General features: G+C 36.5%; 1 protein-coding gene across 1 annotated transcript in view; it reads right to left on the bottom strand.

The window, feature by feature from the left end:
• LOC116513248 (polypeptide N-acetylgalactosaminyltransferase-like 6) overlaps positions 1-25,339 on the bottom strand; it is a 609,679-nt gene that overhangs the window by 115,790 nt on the left and 468,550 nt on the right. The window contains exon 5 of the mRNA XM_032224240.1: positions 1,156-1,341. Coding sequence (XP_032080131.1) covers positions 1,156-1,341 — 186 coding nt within the window. The remainder of the gene's footprint in view (positions 1-1,155; positions 1,342-25,339) is intronic.

Genomic DNA, 25,339 nt, shown 5'->3' on the forward strand with positions numbered 1-25,339 from the left:
TTCTGTCCACATAACCATCTCAGGCATTGGGTTTCGGAGTTGTGTGACTTATTGAATGAGGATTCCGCCTCACCAGCGTTTAAATAATTGTATGTATTGATGCTTTGCTTTATGAATGCATGGAACTGTCAGCAGACTTACTTTTATTAAGCATGAGTCAATGTTTTTGAGCATTACAGGAAAACAGAATCTTTCTGCCTTTCCTTAATGGCAGTAAATCTAATAGAGAAGGCTTTCAGTGTCCAAATGGAGTATTGAGGAAGCAGAGGCAATGAGTACAGGAAGTTGAACAGGACAGAAACATATACTTGTATGAGTGACAAGGTTGGAAGAAATTACGCTTAATTTTGCTGCTGCTGCAGTGACAGTATCGAAGAAGCAGTTACAATATTACCTGCTTCCCTTTCTCCTGTTCACCATCACTTGCTGGTCTGAGATAAGAGGCTGACACCTGAATTTTTTTTCTTTGGCAGCTCCATCTAGAATATTTGCCTTAGGTCTCAGAGAGATTTACTTATCCCTCTGCTTTCCTCCATTTTTGCAATTTCCCATTATTGTGTGGAAATGCTTTCTTCTCATCTATGACCCAGTAGAAAACTATCTGGAAATTTGGTGCCTCTATTGTCAATCCCTAACCTGCTTCAATTGTTTCTGTTTCAAGTCACTGATTTCCTTCAAAGGCAAGAAGTGACAAAACCTAATCACAAATTGAGGAATGTTTTGAACAGTGTCAGAATTAGAAGAAAAAAAACTTTTATACAAGTAGAGCTAAGGACAGCTAAAGCCTATCTTACTTCATGGATTGAAGTGAGATCATGATAAAATCACAGGTGTGCAATGAAAAATGATATTCCAGAAAATGGTTGGGCTGTGGTTACTTGCAAGTGGAGAAAGCACTGTATTTGCATATTCCATTCAAATTTTGTTTCTTCACAATATAGAATACGTATTACCACTCTCAGCTATGGATCTACCAAATTCTAATATCCATAAACATTGTTTTTAGGAATCACACCCAGATCAAAACATTTGGTTGCACAATAAATCTTTCTGTGTCTATCTATCTGACTTTGTATATAGTTATGATTTCAAAAGTGATAGAAACAATGGCAAAAATAATCTAGTATTCAGATTAAGGTACTTTATGCTACTTACTTAGTAAAGGAGGTAGCCAGTTCACATTAACTTCACAGTGTGAATCTAGAAAAGTCAATACTTCTCCTTTAGCTATTGAAGCTCCAAGTAATCTGGTGCGAATAAGTCCTTCCCGCTTCTTGGTACGCACAATTCTCACTTTGTCAATATGAGCCATATATTCCTCCAGTTTCTCTTTTAAATGTTCTGCAAAAGATATGGATAAGAATATGGAAGCATAGTTAGGAAGGGATGACTCAAGAATATATGATCCTTTTCATTATACGTATTCACATTCACTTTGCTTTTTTTTTCCAGAGCTCCTCAATATTTGCCAAACTGTCTGAGGCGCTTCATAAATTGCAAATATTCTTTATATAAATACACAAAAAGAAGCAAATGACATTTTAAACCTCTTCATAGCAGATTCATTGTTGGCAAACTTCCATCCTGCATAGAATCATAGTCATAATGGCCACAAGATGCTCATCAACACTCCAGAGCCTGCTGTCCAAGGCCAAATGAACATTCTGGCATATGTTTCTGTAAATTTTGCCCTTTCTAAATGAGTTTACTAGCCAATAATTATGTAAAAATAGGCATAGTATGAATGTGTATTTATTTCCATATAGTTAAATCACCATTAATGAATGCGTAAGATCAAATCAACTTTGAAGCAACTTCAAAAATTAGATACAATTTTTCAGCAAATAAACAATTGCTAAGGCTTTATTAATAGTAATTAGCTATACATCCCTTCCCCTTTCATTTCCTCTAGTTGACATTAGGAAGAATGACAGTCAGAACAGGCATCAGCAAAACACAGAGACCGTGAGTTCTAGGGTGCCTTAGATATAAAATCAGCTACTTACTTTCTCTAAGCCTTCGGAAAGAGGCAATGACAAATCACTTCTCAGTCAGAATATTCAATCAGAATTGAATGGGAAGGGACCTTGGAAGTCTTCTAGTCCAACCCCCTGCTCAAGCAGGAGACGTTATATCATTTCAGATAAATGGCTGTCTAGTCTTTTCTTTAAAAAACCCAGTGATAAAACACCTGAAGGCAAGCTCTACCACTGGTTAATTGTCCTCACTGTTAGGAATTTTCTCCTTAATTCCATGTTGCTTCTCCCCTTGATTAGTTTCCATCCATTGTTTTTTGCCTTTCCTTCTGGTGCTTTAGAAAATAAGTTGACCCGCTCTTCTTTGTGGCAGCCTTTCAAAATCTGGAATACTCCTATCATGTCCCCCTAGTTTTTTCCCCCTCTAGCTGGCCATACCCAATTCCTGCAACCATTCTTCATATGTCTTTGTCTCCGGGCCCCTAATCATCTTAGTTGCTCTTCTTTGCACTTTTTTTTAAAAGTCTCAACATCTTTTTGATAACGTGGTAATGAAAACTGGATGCAATATACCAGGTGTGGTCTTACTAAGGCTTTATAAAGTGGCACCAATACTTCATGTGATTCTTTTATACAACCAAGGATTGTAGTAGCTTTTTTTGTATTAGCTGCTGCTGTACACATGTGCACATGCTGCTGGCTCATGTTTAAGTGATCGTCTCCAAGGTCCCTTTCATCGTTATTGTTTTTGAGCTAGGTTTCGCCTAATCTGAACTTGTACCTTTGGTTTCTCCTGCCTAGTTGTAAAACCTTGCTTTTCTCCACATTAAAATTCATTTTGTTGCACAGGGCCCATTGTTCAAGTTTGTCAATATCTTCTTGGATCCTGAGCTTGTCTTCTGGGGTTCTGGCTATTCCTGCCAGTTTAGTGTCATCTGCAAATTTGATGAGTTCCCATTCTGTTCCCTCATTTATGAAGATATTGAAGAGTACTGGGCTTAAGACAGAGCCTTGTGGTACCCCACTGCTTACTTCTCTCCATGTGGATGTAGTATCATTAAGGACTATTCATTGAGTATGGTTTGTTAGCCAATTACAAAACCAAAAACCTGCAGGAATTTGTTTTGACAGAGTCTGAAAATTGGACATGATTGTATAGAAGAGAGAGAAAAATATGGTCTGCATATCTGTCTTTTTCTAAAACCAATGTATTATATCTTTGTTATATGAAGAAAAACAAATATAATATTGGTTTCATAAAATATGTCACTCCACCAAATTAATTATTCTAATATCAATTTATGAGTCTCCAGCAATTATGAATACATCTTGTGGATTTGGGGGTCAGGTAGCATCAAATCAAAATAGTAATAATAGTAATAATAGAGATCCAATGTGCTGCCTTAGGCAGCAGGCTACAAAGCAGGCTAGAAAGCAGGAGACCATGAGTTCAAATCCTGCCTTACCCAGGGCCAGTCACTCTCTCTCAGCAGAAGTCACCTCACAGGGTTCTTATGGGAAAAATAGGAGGAGGAAGCTGTGCTGGTTACGTTTGCCATCTTGAGTTATTTGTAAAAATAATAAGAGGTGGGATATAATAAACAAATAAATCTTGAGTTTTGTCATTACCTACTATGTGGATCCTAGAAAGATCACATAAGATTTTTTTCCTGCCATAGTTCCAAGGATATTATTTAGGCACCATTAAAGGTTTCTCTTGAAATCTACATAGAATACTGTATGGAATGCAGTAAATTGTAATGGAAGACCAGATAATTATTTTGTAGAGTTCATGACTGGGAGCCAAAAATTAAAGTTTTGTTCCTTATCTGCCATGATCTGAATATTACTCAGACTTCCTTGCAGCTGCTATTTGCCTAATAAAATTGTGTACATTAATTAAGCATACTATTTCATGTGGCAAAAATCCACACAATCTTATTTTTCTTTTTGCTGCCCTCTAGCAGTATACATTTTTGCAGCCCAGATATGATAAGCCTAATATTAATTTCATTAATATAATCAACTTAATTAATCTGACATTCAGTGTTATCCCAAGAAAATGAACTTGCATAAAACCAGAAGGATGCCCAGTTTTGACCCTATGAGCAAAATTAGATATGGCACTAAGCTAAGCTACCTCCAGATAAACATCTGATAAAAATAATAATTAGTTCTTTGCTAGCATTTAGTGATTATCAGGATTTCCCCAACTCAAATTTAACAGCCTTATTTTAAGAAGCAAAATTTCTTATCTCAGTCAAAAACTAAGAACAAATAAAATTAAGTTCACGTTCAGATTTTCACTATAGCAGTAAGGATGGTGGGAAGCGTTTAATTTTCTGCCCTTATCTCATCACCAGAAATTATCTAGTGACACTGTTAAAGGTTATCTATATCTGAATCAGAAGAACTACATTTAGGTGTAGTTTTGTGACTTTTGTAGACAAAATAATTTGTCTTGTTTATAGTCAACTGTCAGCTGGCCAGAGATTGTGAATTGGGATTGTTGAAATCTTGCAAGGTCATCTGAGAATCTGTGGACCGAGAAAGTAAACAAGGTTCTCTTTGTCCTATGTGGACTCAAAAGTAATTCTTGATTCAGGCATTTAAGACAATTCATCCCTGTTTTTTTTTGGGGGGGGAGATTGTTGAGATTTTGATAGGCAGCAACTACAGAGAACCCACACAGGTCAATTCTATGTGAGGGATCAAGGGATAATTGTACCTCAGATTGAGCAAGGAATGTGATGGAAATCTTGATTAGGTACACTATTGTATTATGCTCAGTGATATTACTTTTCATTATACTCATTTTTTTTTATAACAGTTATTCATTGTTTTTTACTGTGGCTTTTAATTTACATAAATACATTTATTTATTCATAATATTAGTTTATATTAATTTTTCATCATATGATCATGTGGACTTTGGATTCATATAATTGTCAGCTGCCCAGTGTCTTTAATTGGGGAGACACACAAAATTTTAGTTAATAAATAATTAATTTCCCTCAAATAATTCCAGGACTTATACTAACAGGTTTACAATTACAAAATTGTCTGCCATAGTAACCTATTGCATTCCAATAAACTAGTCAGTATCATTGCATGCAAATAATATCATATCTATTGCATGCCAATAAACTAGTCAGTATCATTCAAAATAGAAATTTAGATAATTGCTCAATTTCAAAGCACAAAGAAATGTGATATTATTTCAGATTTATATTACAAAAATTATAAGATTTCTATAAAACTGTGTTATGCATTAATGAAAAAGTCCACTAAAATAACTATAATATATTTAGAATGCATGCAGCCTAGTAATTTATTGTCACTGGATTCTGTTCTGGAATACTTGCTGTGACACTGGAGCATTCATCTCAGATAGGTTTTTATATGGTAAGATATTGCATAAATTCCAATTTTAGACAGAGGACTGAGAGATAAGAATTTGGTTATGTTTATTTTTCTTTCGCAAATAATGCTATATCTAAAGTGTAGACACCAGTATAATTTTTGATGAAAATGGGGTTGGTTCTTAATTTAAATTATTTTTTTTAAAAAATCATTCTTTTCTTCATGCCATTTACTAAACAAGGTGATCAATCATAGAGCAGATATATGCCAGGAATATGCCAGGTAGGAATTGGCAAGGGAACGGACAAATAAAATGATATGCAGGAACAGGAGCTTTATAGGTTGTCAGTGGCTTGACAAGCAATGATAAAGGACAGTATTATGGTTCCCCTAGTGAGTCTATAAACAAATTCTCTATTGTAATTATTTTCTGTGTGTCTTTTTTATCTTCATTTAAAGTAAAGAGAAATTTACCAAAAGAATAACAAACAGGCCATTCCTTTTCCTGTCCTAATAATTAAGAGGAACTTGGCAGGGTTAAAGGTATGCTTCAATCAAGGCTGCCAACTTCCTTGGCCTATTTTTTAAAGTTGCCAACTTTTTCAGACATATTTCACAGTGTGTGCCAAAATACTTCAAACACTTCAATTCTGTGACAATGAAAATTGCATCTGTGAATTTTCTGTCTCTCACATAGGTAGTGGGAACATTAGGTAAGGGATTGAAAATAAAACTGCCGCCTCATGATGAAGTTGTACTTGGAGTACCGTGCCTGGTTTGGTCGCCTCATTTGAAAAAGAATATAATGAAGCTTGAAGCAGTACAATAGATGGAAACCAAGCAGTCAGGGACTCAAAACTCTTTCCTATGTGAAAAGACTAGAATTGCTCTTCTGCAAAAAAAAGATGATTGGAAAGGGATCATGATTGATGATAAAATCATGATTGATAAAAGAAAATGGTCAGAACATGATTTTTCTCCCATTCTTGAAACATTATGACAAGTGGTAATAAGATAAAATTGACTGGGAAGAGATTTAAAACAGAAAGAAGAAAACACTGCCAATAAAGCTATGGATTTAATTGCTAAAGGACATAGTGATGGTCACTAGCTCAGATAGCATTAAAATAGAATTGGATAAATTAGTGGAGGGCAGTTCTGTTGAGAGCTATTACCTCCACATTGGGAGCAATTCCCTTGCAAACCATTTCAGGGAAACAATGGTGGAAGGAGTATGTCTCCATCTTCTGCTTGCAAGCACTTCAGGGACATCTGGATAGCAACAATGAAAACAAAAGATTGAACTATTAGAATAATAGGGTTACTCTTATGTTTAAAATCAGATGGCTACTAGCAGAAGATTGGATGCAACTGCATCTGAACACAGATTTTTGTATGTCCCCATCTGTACAGAGTAGGACAAAAGCAGAAAATAAAAATATTGGTTGATGCTTTGCAATGCTTAGTTCAAAATGAAAAAAGAGACATTTAAATGAGATAAAGAAAATTAAATCCATTGTATGTTCAACAAAGATTAAGGTTTATGAGTTCTAAGCCATGAAGTATTTAAAATTAAGAGACAGATTTCCTACAAGTAGAGAGTTAACAAAAACTTCCTTTACAACCTTGTTCCTTAGCCTTTCCATTTCTGTTTTAGGAAGCCAGAAATTATGAGTGCAAGGGTATTCTCTTATTTGTTTTTCTTAGATAGACTGGAATACTTAATATAACTGGATTTTTTCTATCTGAGAAACAGAATGGTCATAATGGCCTTGGCAGGTGGTGAACAGTTTGAATCCAAGACTGTTTAAAAGATTCTATTACAGTTGTGGGTTCCAGATCCTGTTGCAACGGGTACAGTTGCAATGGGCCGCCGAGTCCACTACATGAACACGCTCAGTGCACATGTGTCCTTACCTCGTGCAATGCTTCCGTGATGCTCCAGCTGCTCGGCGGAGCATTGCGCAGGTGCCGTGCACTCTGTGCACATGAATGGAAGCGCCAAAGAGCTCAAATACAGGTAAGAAGCTCGGGAGGGCTGGTGGGCCCTCTGGAACACCGTACCGGAACAGTACCAGGTGCTCCGGGCAGGCACTGGTGCACCCATACTGAGGGGTACTGCCTCCAACCCACCAGTGCTCTACTATATAAATTCTCCATATAAACTTTCCAAGCTCAAAGATCAATTACATGTAAAAGTTGTTTAATCAGAATGTATTATTTGAGTAATTAATTAATTAAAAGAGATTATCTCATTTACTTACAATTGGCATTTTAATCCTGTTTTATTATATACTGTAGCTGCTAAGAAAACATTAACTCAAACTTTGAAAAAAAAACCAAGAAACTAATATAAATGGATCAGGAATAAGCTGGGATGCTATGAAGGCAGTATTAAGAGGACAATGTATAAACCAGGGGTAGTCAACCTTTTTATACCTACCACCCACTTTTGTATCTCTGTTAGTAGTACAATTTTCTAACCGCCCACCGGTTCCACAATAATGGTGATTTTATGCCAAAATGTTTAAATAATGCTATGATTTTTTTTAAAAAAAGTCAATTAAATTAAAAAAAGGGAAAGTGCTTCAGTATAGGACAAAACCCCACCACCCACCATGAAAGTTGGAACACCCACTAGTGGGTGGTAGGGACCAGGTTGACTACCACTGGTATAAACCATATAAGCACACATTTAAAAATAGCATTACAAAAGGCAAATAAGCTTTATTCAAAAATAACAATATATTACCAAAATAAAAATATAACTGGATCAGTAACAATTTATAAACAAATAATAGGAGATTATTTGAGGATAGATAAAATCTCTTCTCAGGTTATTTTTACCAAGCAAAGCTACTATGAACATGATAATAGAAATGCTAACATATTGGCAAATAGATTGGGGGAAAAAACTACAATTAAAAACAAAAAAAGCTTAGTTCAGTTAAAAACAGAAAGAAGAGTCATCCATTCATTTGTGGTGGTCATGCAATTTTGGAGTAAAATGGTAATATAACACTTAAGATGTGAATTAACAGCCTCTTTAGTTGCTATTTTACAGATAAAATCGAAATAATAAGAGATCAAATGTAGGAATCATAATTGTATCAAATTTGAATGGATGTTTAAAGTTTAGCTTAACAGCAATAACTATAATATTTTACATATAAGAAAAATTTCTACATGCACAGTACTTACATTTTAAAATATTTGCTTGCATTTTCTATAACCATTTTTGCTACGCATTTTGCATTTACTTACATTTTGTTACCTGACAAGGTTTGTTAACTGTAGTTCAATAAAAACAAAAATATAAGTGCTAAAAATAGGTCTGAAAATCACTTAACTTAAAAACCAATTAGTCTGACAGCTTTTTTGTTAGTGGTTACATAATAGTAGAGGTTTTTTTTTTTTAATTATGCCACCATCAATAAAAGCTTTTAAGAGATCTTATTTGAAGTTAATTGTTTGAAGCAGTGCTGGTCTAAAATTGTTTTAAAACTGTGTGCTTCAGTTTAGACTGTTCTTTAAAATGATTGCTTTAATTAAAATGTAATTGATTATTTCAGAAGCATTTTACATACGTTGCCCTGTTGGATCTTGCCTAAAAAAGCTGTCTAGGACTATTTTAATGAACTAAACAAATTAAATCGGTGTAAGCTTGTTCCAGAACTGATGCTATTTTACTGATTTTTCCTTCTTTAACAAAGAAGCCATAGAAAATGGAAATTTTGTATACTTTATATATAGTATACTGCCTTTTGTGAAGGATTTGGAAATATTACACAGATAATCCTTGCTTACTGACCACTTGTTATAAGAGAATTTTATGGCCATTCAAAAGCTTTCAAAGCGTATCTCAGCCACATGAATTGCCATTACAGTCAGTATCCTTGTCCCTGCCTCATCTGTTTCTTTACTTTTCTTTTTTTTCCTTCGTTGCACAGCAGAGAGATTGCAAAAGAAGGCATTGCAAGAGATTAAGCTGTTTGCTTTCAAACAAAATGAAAGCAATGTGATCATACAGTGGGTGATACTATGCAGACAGCTTACATTACTCTCTTATCCTCTCAAATCTCTCTATTCTGCAGGAGTAAAGAGGCGAGTAGAGTAGAGAAAAAATGGAAGCAATTACTGTAGGCAATCTCTTCTTTGCCCAACCCTTTCCTATTGCCAGCATGATCACATTGCTCTTGATGGATAGAAAAGCCAACAGCTTACTCTCTTGAAATATCTTCCTCTCCGATCTCTCAACTCTATTATGGGAGAGAAGGATCAGGGAAAGAAGAGATTACCTATAGCAATCTTTCTCTCCTCCTCTTCCCCCCCGCCAAGAAAAAATGCAAGTGGTTTCTGAGGTTTCTGGGGCAATATTTCCTTTGCCTTAATTCCCCTACCCCTCAGCAAAGAGTGGAGAGAAAGATATTTAAAAGAGTACTATAAACTGTATATGCAGCACACCTGAAAATCCTAGTCCCAATTTGCCAGCACTATCACAGTTTTTGACAACACAGAAAGCATGCATTCAAATATCCCAAAGGGTAAGAGAATTGGTTAGATGACAAAGAAAAGAAGAAAATGTGAAAATGAGTAGACTTGTCTCTTTCCAGCCAGAAAGCAAAGTTATGGTCATAGGGTAGTTTGGGAGGAGCCGAGGTGGCGCAGTGGTTAAATGCAGCACTGCAGGCTACTTCAGCTGACTGCAGTTCGGCTGTTCAAATCTCACCGGCTCAGGGTTGACTCAGCCATCCATGGTGGGTAAAATGAGAACCCTTATAGTTGTTGGGGGCAATATGCTGACTCTGTAAACAGCTTAGAGAGGGCTGAAAGCCCTATGAAGCGGTATATAAGTCTAACTGCTATTGCTATTGCTATTGCTATTGCTAACTGCTTCACCTAGACTAGATGCTGAGTTTCTGGTTCCAATGAGGACTACCTGTAACTACAGGTTTCTTACAAAAAATGCACACAGAAACATAGACACATCAAAGTAAAAAAAAATCCACAATCTTTCCCCTTAGAAAGATAAATGCTGATAAAATCCAAATTGAACATAATTACTCTTATACATATAAAAAGCATGTTGCAAAAAGAATATGAAATTCATATTTCATGAAAATTATCTGGATTTCGCAGATACATTTTGCTTTCATGAAACAATAGCTGTCTGATTCACTTTGCTTTTTGAATTAGATAGCTATTTATGTGAGAGACTCAAAAAATTATGTAGCATCATTAAAAATAGAAAATACAAAATATCTAAAAATTAATGTAAGATAAAAAGTTGGCATATATTGTTTCCCACAAATAGTGTTCCTTTTCACAACTGTACTCAAATTTTGAAAAATGTAGTTAGACATATGTCCATGGAGATTTTCAGTCATCTGGGTCACGGTTGTCCCACAGGTTCTTTTTCAAGAGGCAACTAGACTCTGTTTTTTTTCTTTGAAGATGTTTCGTTTCCCATCTAATAAGCTTCTTCAGAGCTGAGGTTGAGAAGTGAAACATCTTCAAAGAAAAAACAAAAAGTCAAGTCGTCTCTTGAAAAAGCATCTTTGGAACTAGTTAGAAATATATTTACTGTTTGAGGATTAAGAAAACATTACACCACAATGCGTGCCAATTTGAGTTATTGAAGGATATAAGTTAGTTATTTAAGAGTTCTCAGAAATTTCTACTGTTCCTTAATACAGTAGTTGTGCATTAAGTCAACTGGTTTTATTTAGGTAAGCCAGTCTTTTTTCTAATTTCCAATTGGTTTAATTAACTTACTCTGTTTCTGAGCATAATTTGATGTTAAGTGCTGCTGTTAAGCTTTAAACTTTTCCTCTCAAAATAAATGTGTGTCATAAGTTACCATTAGTTCATCCCCCGCCATCTCAGTAATTTTTTTTTAATTTGTAAAATTATTTAACATATTTTATGCTTTATTTTGCTTTCATGAAACAATAACAATTACACATTAATTTAAGATTTACTATAAATCATAATATTCTATTAGTGTGGTCAAGGATACGGTTTGAGAATGCCATGGGCAGTCAAGACTGCAAAAAAATAGATCTCTGAGATATCAATCTAGAGTTTTCACTTCAGGCACAAGGTCAAATTATTATTATTTGGATAAATTAAGCAAAGACAATGAAGAAGGTTTCAGTTTTGAAAAATTGGAGGGGAAGAGAAGAGGATGACCAATTACAAAATGGAAGGACTTCCTCACAGTGGTGATGCATGCGCTGTTGTAACAAGGTTTACTTATTTATAATACTGTTAAAAGTATCTCATATTTTGTAACCTATAGTTATACTTTAAGTTTCCTTGTTTATGCATAAATCCTTCTTTCATATACTTCATTTTTTAAAAGATATAATTTCCTTAAAATCATTTAGTATAAAACATAAAACAAATCTAAAAATCTGCACCAAGTTTTAAATAGGCAGAAGAATGCCCTATTTCCAAATATATATATATGAAAACAGCCTACCCACCTCTACTTCCACCACAGTTCTGATAAAAATTGACAATTTATTGATTTTTTAAAAAAAAAATTCCAATGATTTTAAAATTATTTAAAACCATTTAAAATATGTTAAATAATTTTACAAATTAAAAAAAATCAAAAATATTATGTTATTCAAATTTGACATGCATTATTCTTCAGTTGACTTAGAATACACACACACACACACACACACACACCTGACAAAGGAGACCCAGATTCAACTGTTTGCCAAGCCATAAATTTCACAAATTAAGCTTAGTTATTATCTAGGTAAAAACTAGTCTTTCCTCATAAATTGTAGTGAATCTATATCTTACCTACAAATATATTTTTGACATCTTCGAAGGAAGGTTGAGAAACTTTAATAATAGTCTAATTAACAGTAACTAATTTTTCTTAAACAATCTCTACGAATGATATATTTAAAAGTTTTAATTCTTTAGTCTTCTGTATCTTCAGCAATTCTTAAGATAGCAAAGCTTGTTCTCAGTCAGTGATTTGCAACAAGAAAGACACAGTATAAGATTAATGAGAAAGTTTTACAGGAAAACAAACCTTTTCTTTAAAATGAACTATATTTTTTCACAGGCACTGTACAACTATAAAATTATTTTAATTGCATAACAAAGTTCACATTTAACAGACAATTTTAATAAGACTCTTATGCTTATTGGCATCAGTTAATTACTTTATGTTGGGTTGAATCAAAGAAATACTCAGTAGCAGGTGTTGTTCACAGTTTGTTTTATTGCTTTATTTTTTTTATCACAAGTTTCAAAGAGAATCCCAATTCACAAAAGTGTGACATAGGAAATGGGATTAAAACACCCAGAGCTTCATCATCCTGCTGTATCTGTGTGCCATCCATGACATATACCAGTGTCTTCTAGTGAAAATGAATACTCTAGAACAGTATTTCTCAATCTTAGCAACTTGAAGATGTCAGGACTTCAACTCCCAGAATTCCCTAGCCATCGAATGCTCTAGAATACAGATAAGAAAATGAGTACAGTTTTCATTTTCCTATTTTATTTTGGTTTCTAATTTACTAAAAACAAAAGCCCTGTATATTTTTCATTTATATTTTTCATTTCCCTTGACTATATTTTCCTAGTGTTTGGTATGTACCTTTGACAATTTTCTCTAATGTAAAATATTTTGGGTAGCTTTTTCTAATTTAACAGTTCTATGTGTTCAGACTCCTGTGACAGAAAGAAAGGAACGAAGATGGATGGATATTTGCTCTACCTTTACCATGGCCCCTGAATATCTGATAAAAATATGAATTTCAGTATGCATGTAAGCTCAAGGCAACTTACTTTAGATATACTATATTATAATAATAATTTACTGTGGTAAGTCCCCCCTCCCCAGAATAAAAATATTCTGCAGGACATTAAAAGAAGCAGGATATAATATTTTCCCTAAAGGAGAAGAGGAGGAATAATCTTAATAATGGCAGAAACAGCCCTAGTCTTCCTGTCATAAGAAAACACCTGAAGCAGAAATTTGAAGAGAGTAGTCTTTAGGAATGGAGATTTTGTATCCATTCCAGTGGTGGGTTTCAATTTTTTTTAGAATCTCTTCTGTAGGTATGGCCTGCTTTGTGGGAGTGGCTTGCCAGCCATGTGACTGTGTGGGCATGGCCAACTTGTAAAATGTGGTGAAACTCACTTAACAAAGCTCTTGCTTAGCAACCAAAATGTTGGCTCAGAAACTCTGGCCTTTGAAGCACGCAAGTCTTAAATCTGTCAAGTTACAAGACCTTTGCACCCATTAGCCTTTAGAAAAAAACAACCCAGGGGTGTTCAAACGTGACAGCTTTAAGACTTGTGGACTTCAACTCCCAGAATTCCTCCTCCAGTCATGTTGGCTCAGGAACTCTGGCATTGAAGTGTGCAAGTCTTATAGCTGTCAAGTTACAAGATCCTTGCACCCCAACCCTTTAGAAAAAAAACCCCCAGGGGTGTTCAACTTGACAGCTTTAAGACTTGTGGATTTCAACTCCCAGAATTCCTCCTCTCGCTCTTTATCTTGATGATGTGCGGATGGGTGGGGGGGGAGGGAGTTGGAACCGGTTCTAAATGGCACTGTAGATTTGTGGAACCTCTTCTATAGAAGAGGTTAGAACTGGCAGGAGCCCACCCTGATCCATTCATAAAGACTGAGTGAATCTATTCATAAGCAAAGAACAACCAGAAACTCCAAATAAGCAATACAATAGGCAAGGAGCCAAAGATTAGCCCAAACAAAACACCTAGGATTGCCTTAGAGTCAGCCATGACCCCAACATGGCCCTATAGGAATCTGTCAATGCCCATTAAAATATTAAAGGACATATTCTTACGTACAGGCATCTCAATCACAAAGCCCCAAAGATTGAATAAAAACACACCTACTCTGAACCCCATTTTGTCAGTCACCCCAGAAACATGCTGCTGTCCCTGAAGTTTATGGCTACCAAATAAACAAAGAACTTCTGTCCTGAAGCCTGCTTCCATTTTATTTCAGCGTCTAGTTCTCCTGGCTTGGAACTGGACCTGATTTTTCTTCCAACAACTAATCTGAAAATTAAACAGAATGGCGAAATACATAAACAAATAAAATCAAGAAGAAAAGAAAGTGCTACTATGATTAGTGTTATATACTTTAAATCAAATTAATATATTTACTTTTTTATGGATTGTATATGATAAGGTCTGGACATTGACGTGGCCATCAATATTTAATAAATAAACTAGTTGCAACAGCTGACATGGATAAGCATCCATTCCTACAGTTTTTTAAAATATATTTATTTAAAAGGATCCTCCCTTCCATGGTTTTTTAAAAAATGTTTGCATGTTTTTTTATTTTATTTTGGTGATCCACTTGAAAAATGACTCTAGACATGAAAAATGTACTGCATAGCATATGTTTTGGGACACAAAAGTAGTATATGAAGAAGAAAGAAATAAGCTTTGAAATCTGTCTAATTTAATTGCTGCTTTGTCAAATAGTGCTTTGTATGTCTCGGTTTATGTTTTTATTGTTCAAATAGTTTATTTTAAAATAAATTATTTATAAAAAATAAAACTAAGCTTAGTTGTACATTGTACATTCTAGTGTCATTAGGAATTATTGGATACACATATTTACAGTAAAAGTATAAATTAGCATTAAAAAACAATCAAATGACACTTTATTAATTAATTAATTAATTAATTTTGTATGCCGCCCACTCTCAAAGAGACTCAGGGCGGCTTACACTAAAAGGGGGGGGGATATAAAAAATAAAACAACAGTTTAAAATTACACAACATTCACATACTTGAAATGGGGCTGGACAACTCAACAGCCCCAGGCCTGCCGGAACAGCCAGGTCTTAGTCGGTTTGCGGAAGGCCGGAAGGGTAGTAAGGGTCTGGATCTCAACGGGGAGATCGTTCCAGAGGGCTGGAGCAGCTACAGAGAAGGCCCTTCCCCGGGGGGGGGGGTGTCACCAGCTGACATTGACCAGCCGATGGAATCCGGAGGAGGCCTAATCTGTGCGATATAATCGGTCTGTGGGAGGTAATTGGCAGGATGCGGTCTCTCAGGTAGCCAGGTCCGATGCCATGTAGGGCTTTAACGACTAGCACTTTGAAGCGTGTTCAGAGACCAATGGGAAGCCAGTGCAGCTCGTGGAGGATAGGTGTAAAGCTGTTCAAGCCCAGTTCACATTTATATACCCTGAGAACTTATTTACTCAGCTAGCTTTTATGTCACATACACAAATTATTTCATCTCGTATGTATGTATGTATGTATGTATGTATGTATGTATGTGTATATACACACACACACACACACACACACACACACACACACACACACATATATATATATATATATATATATATATATATATATATATATATTTAGAGAGAGAGAGAGAGAGAGAGAGAGAGAGAATGATAAAAATGAACCACATTTGCTGCATGAGAGTTCAAATATAGTTAGTGATACAGTTTTCTTGGTGATCGCTGAGTTTGATCGATTACTTGTGGACATTTCATTACTGACTAGGTAATATCACTGATTAGTCAGGTAATGAAATGTCTGTAAGCAAATAACCAAGTCCAGAGAGTACCAAGCACTCCACAGTTCAACTTTGAGTTACATACATTTTCATCTATTAGATAAGACATCCTCAGTATGAAAGAGCTATGCAAAACCCTGATTACACTGAGTTGTCTGATCTGCCTTTAACTAGCTGTAGTATCTGTGATGGTCTTCTAAATATGCCACCCAAAGCATTTCGAAGATTTAAAGTTAAAGATTCACAATATTTTCTTTCTGATTAATCTTGCATTCTATTAGATTTTTATTTTGTCAGTTAGTATAAAAGCTAATTTGTTCGGAAGAAAACTGAAATTAATCATCGGCTGGCAAACAGTAGAAGGGGAAGGGCAGCTGGGCGGTATATTCCAGACTTTTTTTTTATTGTCTTGCAGAATGCCAAGCTGCCCCCAAAAGTGGATGTTCCATTTAATCTATACTCTTTTAATTGTTTGATAGATGAAGAAGGGAGAATTTTAAATTTGTCTAATTTTGTAAAGGAAATGTCTATTCACTCCTTCAAATCACACATTTTGCTATTTTGCTGAAAGTGATTTCTATGCATGTCCTGGGGATATGCAGGACATTAAAAAGCAATAGAAATATGCAAATAAAATGGTGTTAATGGATATTCAGATCTGATAAGTAACTTTCCCACCCTCCCCCTGCGCCATTCCTGCATAACTGGGAGGTCTATTTCTATTGAATTCTTCAACTGATTTTTTTAAAAAATATTATTGTATACATTTTACATAACACTAGCAATCGTAATACTTTGGATTTCTATTTGTTAGAGGAAGCCAACTTAGGTAAGTTAAACAAAGATGGTAATGAGAATTATCTTTCCTAAGAGGTAAAATGTCCTGAAGATATTTTTGCAGAACTGTGTGTGTGTGTGTGTGTGTGTGTGTGTGTGTGTGTGTGTGTGTGTACAGCAAAATCTCAGGGAGCATCACAGAACAGACATTGGTGAACCTCTATTAATCCGCGTTTTTCATGCCTTAAAATTTATTGTTCTGAAAAATTAGTAGAAACCTTAATAGTAGCTGTTTTCGTCTATTTTCTACAGTACAGTGAACAATAACAACAAAAAGAGTTTCACAGTCATCTCAATACACAAATTACTATTCTACACAGAGCCATCATATTAACTTATTAAATCTATGGATTGGTTTATAGAGATATTGTCAGTGTCACATACTCTGGAAACACTGCACATCACTAACTACCATATGGTATGTGATTCATAGCAGTATCATTCATATATACAACTGTTAGTTTTCAAAAATAATGCTTTTATGTGGATATTGTCTAAGGCATATACAACAGCATTGTTTAGGCAACCTTCCCATTTTCAAAGCAATATATCACTTTCATATCATACATAATGTTATGAGTATCAACATTCTGCTATTTATAATTTATAACAGAACATTTATAATAAAGTTGAAAACTAACCTTTTTTGTTTGCCAACTCAGTGGCAAACAATTAATAACCTATTTTCTTGTTTCCCTGGAATGATGATTATCAAAGGGATAACCAATATCTAATAGCAATCACACTTGAAAATTTAGGTTTCAAGCATATATTATTTAATGGTATAACTTTCTATAAAAAAGATACAGCAAGGAAAGCTGGCAGACTTTTTTTCTGGGGATCGTCCAATAGCACAGTTTTTTCCCCATGGTAGATGGCAAGAAAAGGAGAGAAAATATTACAGTATTCTATTCAGAATTTAGTAAGCCACAGTTGATAGGGTATGCGGGTGAATTCCTTTACTGTATGATGTCAAACTGCCATATTTAAAATAATAATCAGAGCTTAAAGTGAAAATCCTAATCATCTAAATAATAAATCACAGGTTTATTTCTTCTTTGCATGAAAAAACTTTTTTCTTCTTTCTTATCATTTTGCATACTCAGCTCTTCTTTTTCTGAGTTTTTACTCACATAACTGTCTATCTTGGAACTGACAAATCATTTTGGGGCATTTAAATTTTGATACTGGTAATATTAGAGTTTTCTTTTAATTTTAATTCAAAGCATGAAAATTTATGTGTGCATGTGTATATACACCATACCTCTGTTATTTTGATAAGAATTAAATGAAAGACAAGGCAATTTAAGTCAATTTGTTCGAGGAAAGAAAAAATAGGACATTCGAAAATATTGAAATATCAGAGTCTAGCCACTGTAACAGGAAAATATTTTAGAAATTACTTGAGTATTAGATGCAAACTATGACTATAACTATTAATATAATGTCTAATAGTATTAATATCATACAACTGTTCAATAAATGGTTGATGTCATTTGGTATATGACTTAGCCCAGTTTTCTCAAATGGTACCAATACTTGTTTTCTAAAGCTAAACCAAGTATTCTGAAAGCCCCCTCCATCAGTTTCCCTTAAGTATATAATTGCTTATCAGTAGTCTCTGCCACTGGTGGGTTACTACCGACGTTCTTATTGGTTTGCTGAGCGCGCGCTTCGTATAAACTTTAAATCATGAAGTTTTAACCATTGAAAATAGTATTATAATCTGTAATGGAACCTAGAATACTATTACCGTAGGTATTTTTAAAAATTATTTAAGAGTAATTAAGTTTTCCTTTAATTTCAGGTAATAAAGCAATGGTGAAATATGTCCCATGAAGTAAAGTCTCCCAAAAGATTTACCAAAAAAGGGGGGATGGGATACATTGTGGAAGAAATATTTTTCAGGTTCCATCATTTTAGAATATTAAAAGAAGTTTGGATTCTTTTTGTGAACTACCCATGGTAATAAAAAATAAGTGAAATGTGTAGATCGACAGACTTAATCTCAAAAGATTAGCTAAAATCTCTGAAAGGAATTTCAAGAATACTTTCTTGCATTAAGATTAAATTCTTCCTGATGGGTAGCTGTTAAGGATTCCCTTCTCTGTACTATAAGACCTATATATGATACGGTGGCACTCTTGCGATTCAACAGACTTGTGTAATAGTTTGTGTTATGAAGGAGCTGACTTGTGGATTTCCATGATCCTTTCATTTTACAGTAAAAAATTAGATTGTAAATTTGTAGAATAAATAAAATACATATTAAAATACATACAGAACCATGGATGTAAACTGGATCCTTACTCATGTAAAATATGATACAAAGACGGCCCAAATATTTGAGTATTCATTATCTCACGCATGCAACTAATCCCTTTTTCACCACTCCATATTATCAAAAAGAAACAATTATATTTATTAAATTGGATGTGTGAGGCATATGATCAAATAAATTTGTCATCTTTCTACAGGCCAAAATTGTGTTTTTTTAAAAAAAAAAACCATACTAGTCCCATGTTCAAACCATGAAGGCCTCTTTCTCCTATTTCTGACAGTCAATTAACATATTGCTCTTGTTTGCAACTTTGTCCCTTGTTTATTAAACACTTTTGCTATTGAAATATTCAGTCCAAACTATACATAATTAAAACAAATATTTTGATAAATCTTTCTCTCTACTTTTTCTATTTGGAAAAATGTGCTAAGTGCAATAAAAAAACAGGGAAAAACAAAAACAAATGTTACCAGCTGGTTTTTTAACTGCTGCAATTCTTTTTAATATCGTTCAAAGTACCCTGAACATTCTTTTTTTCAACTTAAGAAAATCTTTTAATTATACCTACTGTACATCTACAACATGCAGTGTAAGGACTGTAATAGCCACTATGCAGTACAAACAAGAAGAAGATTGGCAGAAAACATCTGTGAATACTAACTAGCAGTCAGAAGACATGATGAAAACTCCTTAATTAAACAATCCATGGACAGACTTAATCATAGTTTTAACTGGGAAACCATGAGCATTCTAGACCAAGCCAAGTCCAAAAAACACTAGTGAATTTCTGAAAGCCTGACAAATAGGCCTTCAACAGGACATAGACATAAACAACATCTACATATGATTCAGGAGCCCTGGTGGTGCTGTGGTTAGAATGCAGCATTGCTGGCTAGCTCTGTCTACAATCTGGATTTTGATTCTGGTGGGGCTAAAGTTTGATTCAGCCTTCTATCCTTCCCAAGATCTGTAAAATGAGAACCCAGATTATTGGGGACAGTATGCTGAGAGAGGACTTTACAGTCCAGAGAGTGCTGTAAAGCACTATGGGGAAGTATAAAAGTCTAAGTGCTATTACTATTCAAAAGAGACAATCAACAAGCATAAAAGGAAACAAAAAGATTAAAGCAATTCCTCACCAGCAACCAACCCTGGATAAGCAGAGACTAACACCGAGGTTAATATTAGTCCAACAATCAAGAAGCAAATGATAATCCAATCAAGGAACTGTCAAAGAACCTAACAGGGAACAACAGTTCAATCAAGTAACCACCAAGATCACCCCACCAACACTGACAGGATAAGCCACTATCATATAAACAGAGAGTAAATCCCACCTCCTACTAGCACTGATGAAATTACCTATGAAGAAAACAACCACATTCAGAGCATACCAAGGATCCCACAATTGTAACTACAGACAGATTATTTCAATCAAGGGGTATTCTACAACATTTAATGTCACCACCTGCAATTTTAACAGGAGCTTACACATCTCTAACAGCCTCAAAGCAGGGAAAGCACATACATGTAGAAATTTTAGCAGTGACAATAATTTCCTTCATCTTCGGGCACGGCAGAATCATACAGAATTTCAGATGAGAACTCATTCAATAATTATGCTTTAAAAAAACACATAGATTTCTTTACATTAAAGTCTAATGAGCACATATAAAAAAAAGCAGCACCAAACAGGCTGTTTTCCCTAAAACACTGTACAGATAGTCCTCATCTTACTGTCAGGCCTGCATCCGGTTCCTTTTGGGATCTTTGGCCTGCCACACAAGTATTCTATTCTACTATGCTGTTTCATTAGTGGGGAATTGGGAGGGGGAATAGTAAGGAGTAGAATGTGATGTTGTCAAAATAAAATTCCTTTCTAGAATCCAAGGTCATCCTTAGTCTCTACACCCCTGCACCTGACCGGAACTGGATGGGTGGAACTGCCAGCATGGCAGTGGAAAATTGGACCATGTGATGGACTTGTGGGTGTGGGGCAAGATCATGAACTTTGAACTAGGTGGGGAAAAGTCAGGAAGCTCAGATTCTGGTTTTCCCAGATGTGCCAACATGACTCTCTTAATAAATTGGAACTTAGAGCAATACTTTGCTTTGGACTCTGATTTAATTTTGGATGTTATTTGGAACTTTGAAATTAACCTAAATCTCCCTTAAAATACTTCACCAGCTACCCCTGCCGTGCTGGAAGGGGTGCTGACTCCCATCACTGACCTGACCCGGGCCAGCGTAAAATATCAGTGAAGATGAAGATAGAGCCCATGGGAATGGTAGCAGATAACGAGTTGCTTCTCTGTGTGGAGACAATCTACAAACATCCCAAAGCTATAAAGAAATCTGCAGAGGAGGAAAACTGGAAATTTATGGCTTCTGGATTAATGCTGTCAGAGCTGGAGGGAGTTGAAAGGGCTGTTTCAACATATGGCTGGAGAATACAAAAGCAATCACCCAGTAGCTGACCAGATGATTGGAGCCTCTCAGACTAATTTGTGCAGCCAAATGTGAGTGAAATCAACCTTGGTTTTAACTCAAGACCTTCTGATTGGGGCCTGGACCCTGATTGGGGCCACGTTCTCCTTCCCTAGCAGATGCTCTGCAACATACTGGAGAGAATATTTTTACTCCTTCCACACAGCGACAAGTGAAATGACCCATTACCCTGCAGCTGAGCCACAGACAGATCCCCCATGAACATGGAGAAATCAATCCAGCCAGCAGAAATGGGTTTGGGCAATATCTCCCCCTAGCCAGCCACCAAAGTTTGGGCTGCAGCCTGTGAATCAAGCACCACCAGGGTGGACTTCCTTCCCAGGTCATGGATGGGAGAGATACCAGTGTCTGTCTGCTTGGCCACCAACATGGGGAAATTAATCCCCCCAGCAAAAAGGGGCTTAGTCCGTATCTCCCCCTAGCCAGCCACTGATGTTTGGGCTGCAGCTTGTGAATCAAGCACCACCAGGATGGACTTTCTTCCCACGTCATGGATGGAAGAGATGCCAGTGGGCACCTACCTTCCCTCAGCAGATGGAACCATGTCAGATAACTGACCAGGGGCCAACCCAGGAATTGACCCCCCATACACTGATTTCAGTCCTATCTGCAATGCCCCAACAGGCTCTTACCCCACCTTCCAGCAGAGAAATAATCTCAACAATGGCAGAAGGCATGAATGAGGGGGAAGCTGCAGGATGGATAGTGGAGTATTGTGATGAAGCAGCTCCTAAGTTTAGAGATGCAACTGGATTCCTTCCCTTGGGGGGGGGGCAATAAAAAGCCACCATTGCTGTCAACCTGGCCACAGAGCGTCAAAGTGCCTAGCTCCAGCCCCATTATCACAAACGTGCATACCAACTGCCAGTGCAGTAAAGAGAAGACTCCAGAAGCCACCAGAAAAGAGTCATCTGGGTCAACAACCTCAGAAAGTGGATGTCCAACCTAAGGTGATGAAAAGTCCAACCAATGGGGGAACCTTGGAGGAAGAGAATAATGTAGGCAACCTGATGGTGAGTGCACCATCTAAGCCAAGCTCTATGTGCCCGAAATGGGGGTGGAAGGGGAAGTTGAAGCAGTCATGGACACCGGCTGTACCCGATGCTTAATCAGCATGTCGATTGTAAAACATCCTTATGATGAAAGATGGCTTAGCCTGGAAGGGGTCCAAACTGTACATCCCCACGGGGTTGAGGTTGGAAATTTTACAGCAAAGCCATGATGGGAAACTAGAAGGCCACTTTGGATTTCTAAAAATTCTCTACCTTGCCAGGCTTCAATTTTGGTGGCCAAAGATGAAATTGGAGGTGGAAGATTACATAAAAAACGGTGCTACTTGCGCAATGATGAAAACACGGCCGGGAAAGCTCCCTACACTACTACAATGAGTGGCCAGCCCTAACCGACCATGGGAAGAGATTGCAATGGACTTCATTGTCAAGCTCCCAAACAGCAGTGGGAATAGAGTAATCTGGACAATCATTGATTTTTTTCCAAGCAGGTGCATTTTATCGCTTGCTCAGGGTTGCCGTCCACAAAGAAATTAGCAAAAATGTTTGTGAAACACAAACCGTGGAGTTCAGTTCACCGCCAAGTTCTGGAGAGAGTTCCTGAGGGCCATTGGGTCCATACAAGGACTGAGCTCAGTGTTTCATCCCAGCATAATGGCGCAGCGGAGAGGGACAATGCGATGGTGGAATGATACATCCAGTGTTATGTGGACTATCAGCAAGACAACTGGTCGGACTTGCTACCCTTCGCTGAAGTGGCATACAACAACAGCATCATTGGATTAACTCTTTTCCAAATTACCATTTGTCCCCATGCCTGAGCTGTCTAGAGAACCTCCCTCCTCCATCTCTCTGACTGAATGGATGGACACGCTAAAGAAAGGATTGGAAAATATGAAGAAAGCTCTAGTGGAAGAGGCAGAAGCCTACAAGAAGCAAGCTGATAAACACCGCTCGCTCCAACTCCCCTTCCATGTGAAGGACAAAGTTTTCGTATCTACCAAATACATAAGATTAAGAATGCCTAGTAAGAAATTGCCCCCCAAATTTCTAGGTCCATTCCCAATAGTGAAGATAATTAACCCAGTTACAGTTCAACTCAGTCTACCCAGAATTCTAGGGAAAATTTACCCAGTATTTCATTGTAGCTTGTTGAAGCCAGTAATTGGGTCCAGCATAAGACCGTCTAGCCAAGCTCCCCCCCTCCTCCTGTGGTGATAGAAGGGGAGACACATTATGAGCTGAAAAAAATCTTAAACTCCAGGCTGTATAGGGGTTGCTTACAGTATTTAATGCATTGGAAGGGTACCCTCTGTCTGAAACTACTTGGGTAAAAAGCTGGAACCTAAAAGCAGTTAAGTTAGTAAAACAATTCCATGATAAATTTTCTGATAAGCCAAAGGGTTACCCTGGGGGTGGGAGGGGAAAGGTGCTTAATTCTGTTATGCTAACCCTTACATTATTCTCTTTTCAGGAAATGTTTTTTCTTCTGAGGAGAAGCTGCCTGTCAGGCCTGCAGGTGGTTCCTTTTGGGATCATTGGCCTGCCACACTAATATTCTATTCTACTATGCTGTTTCATTAGTGGGGAATTGGGGGGGGGAATAATAAGGAGTAGAATGTGATGTTGTCAAAATAAAATTCCTTTCTAGGATCCAAGGTCATCCTTTGTCTCTACACTTCTTGGTGACCATTCAAAATTTCAACGGCGCTGAAAAAATGACTTGTGACTATTTTTTACAATTACAACCAGAGGTGGGCTGCACGTACTTTAACAACCGGTTCACCAAAAATGTGAACATGTGCACACACGCCTGCTTCACATGTACGCTATGCGCGCACACCTTCCACACTTGCATGCAACACCTAAAACAAGGCTTTTTTGATGGGGCAGCTTCCTGCACACCTGCTAGGTCAGTAGAACAGGAGATGCATGCAAATCAGGTTAGCTGCAGGGTGGGGCAAGTGAGCCACAAAGTGAGATATCTAGGACTGGATAGCATTGGGGCAGGTGGGCAGGGACAACCAGTGCTCGGAACTACCAGTTTGGATGTACCAGTCCAAACCGGCAGCAGCCCATCACTGGTTACAATCTTTGTAGCATGTGATCAAAATTCAGATGCTGGGCAACTGGTTCATATTTATGACCATTGCTGCATTCCAAGGTCACGTGATTACCTTTTGCATTCACCTAACAACTGTGGAAAGAAAGGTCATAAAATGAGGCAAAACTCACTTAACAAATGTCTTGGTTAAGAATAGAAATTTTGGCCTCGATTGTAGTTTTAAGTCAAGGACTACCTTCATGTGTCTACTAAAAATAAAACAAGTCCAACTGGACCCCCTTGGACTACATTCATAATAAATAACAATGATGAATTTATAAATAATCTGGTGTAAAAATTTTCAACTTAAAATATAACACATTAAAACTAGAATAAGCCCATCACTGTTGTACTTTTAGTAGTGGAAACATACTAATGCTCATTTAAAAAATATATACATATATACAAAAGAATTCATCTTATTCAGGCTAATGCTCCACCCAACTCTGTTGACTATACTCTCTGGAAGCAACTCTAGAGATGCAAGCTGGAGCTTCAGTATGAAAAGCTTCTAGCTACATTATGTCTAGCTTATGAAAAGAAGGTGCCTTAGTGATTGATAGCCATATCTGTACGCTCAAATAGCATTTTTCATCTGTCCATCAAACAAACTCAATCTTGCCTGCAGTATATTGTTAAGGAATAATACTTTTTTCCTTTAGAGTAAGTGGAATGTTGGACTTTTAATGGACTCTTAATC

Source organism: Thamnophis elegans, chromosome 9 (genome assembly GCF_009769535.1).
Source record: "Thamnophis elegans isolate rThaEle1 chromosome 9, rThaEle1.pri, whole genome shotgun sequence".
Taxonomy (NCBI): Eukaryota; Metazoa; Chordata; class Lepidosauria; order Squamata; family Colubridae; genus Thamnophis; species Thamnophis elegans.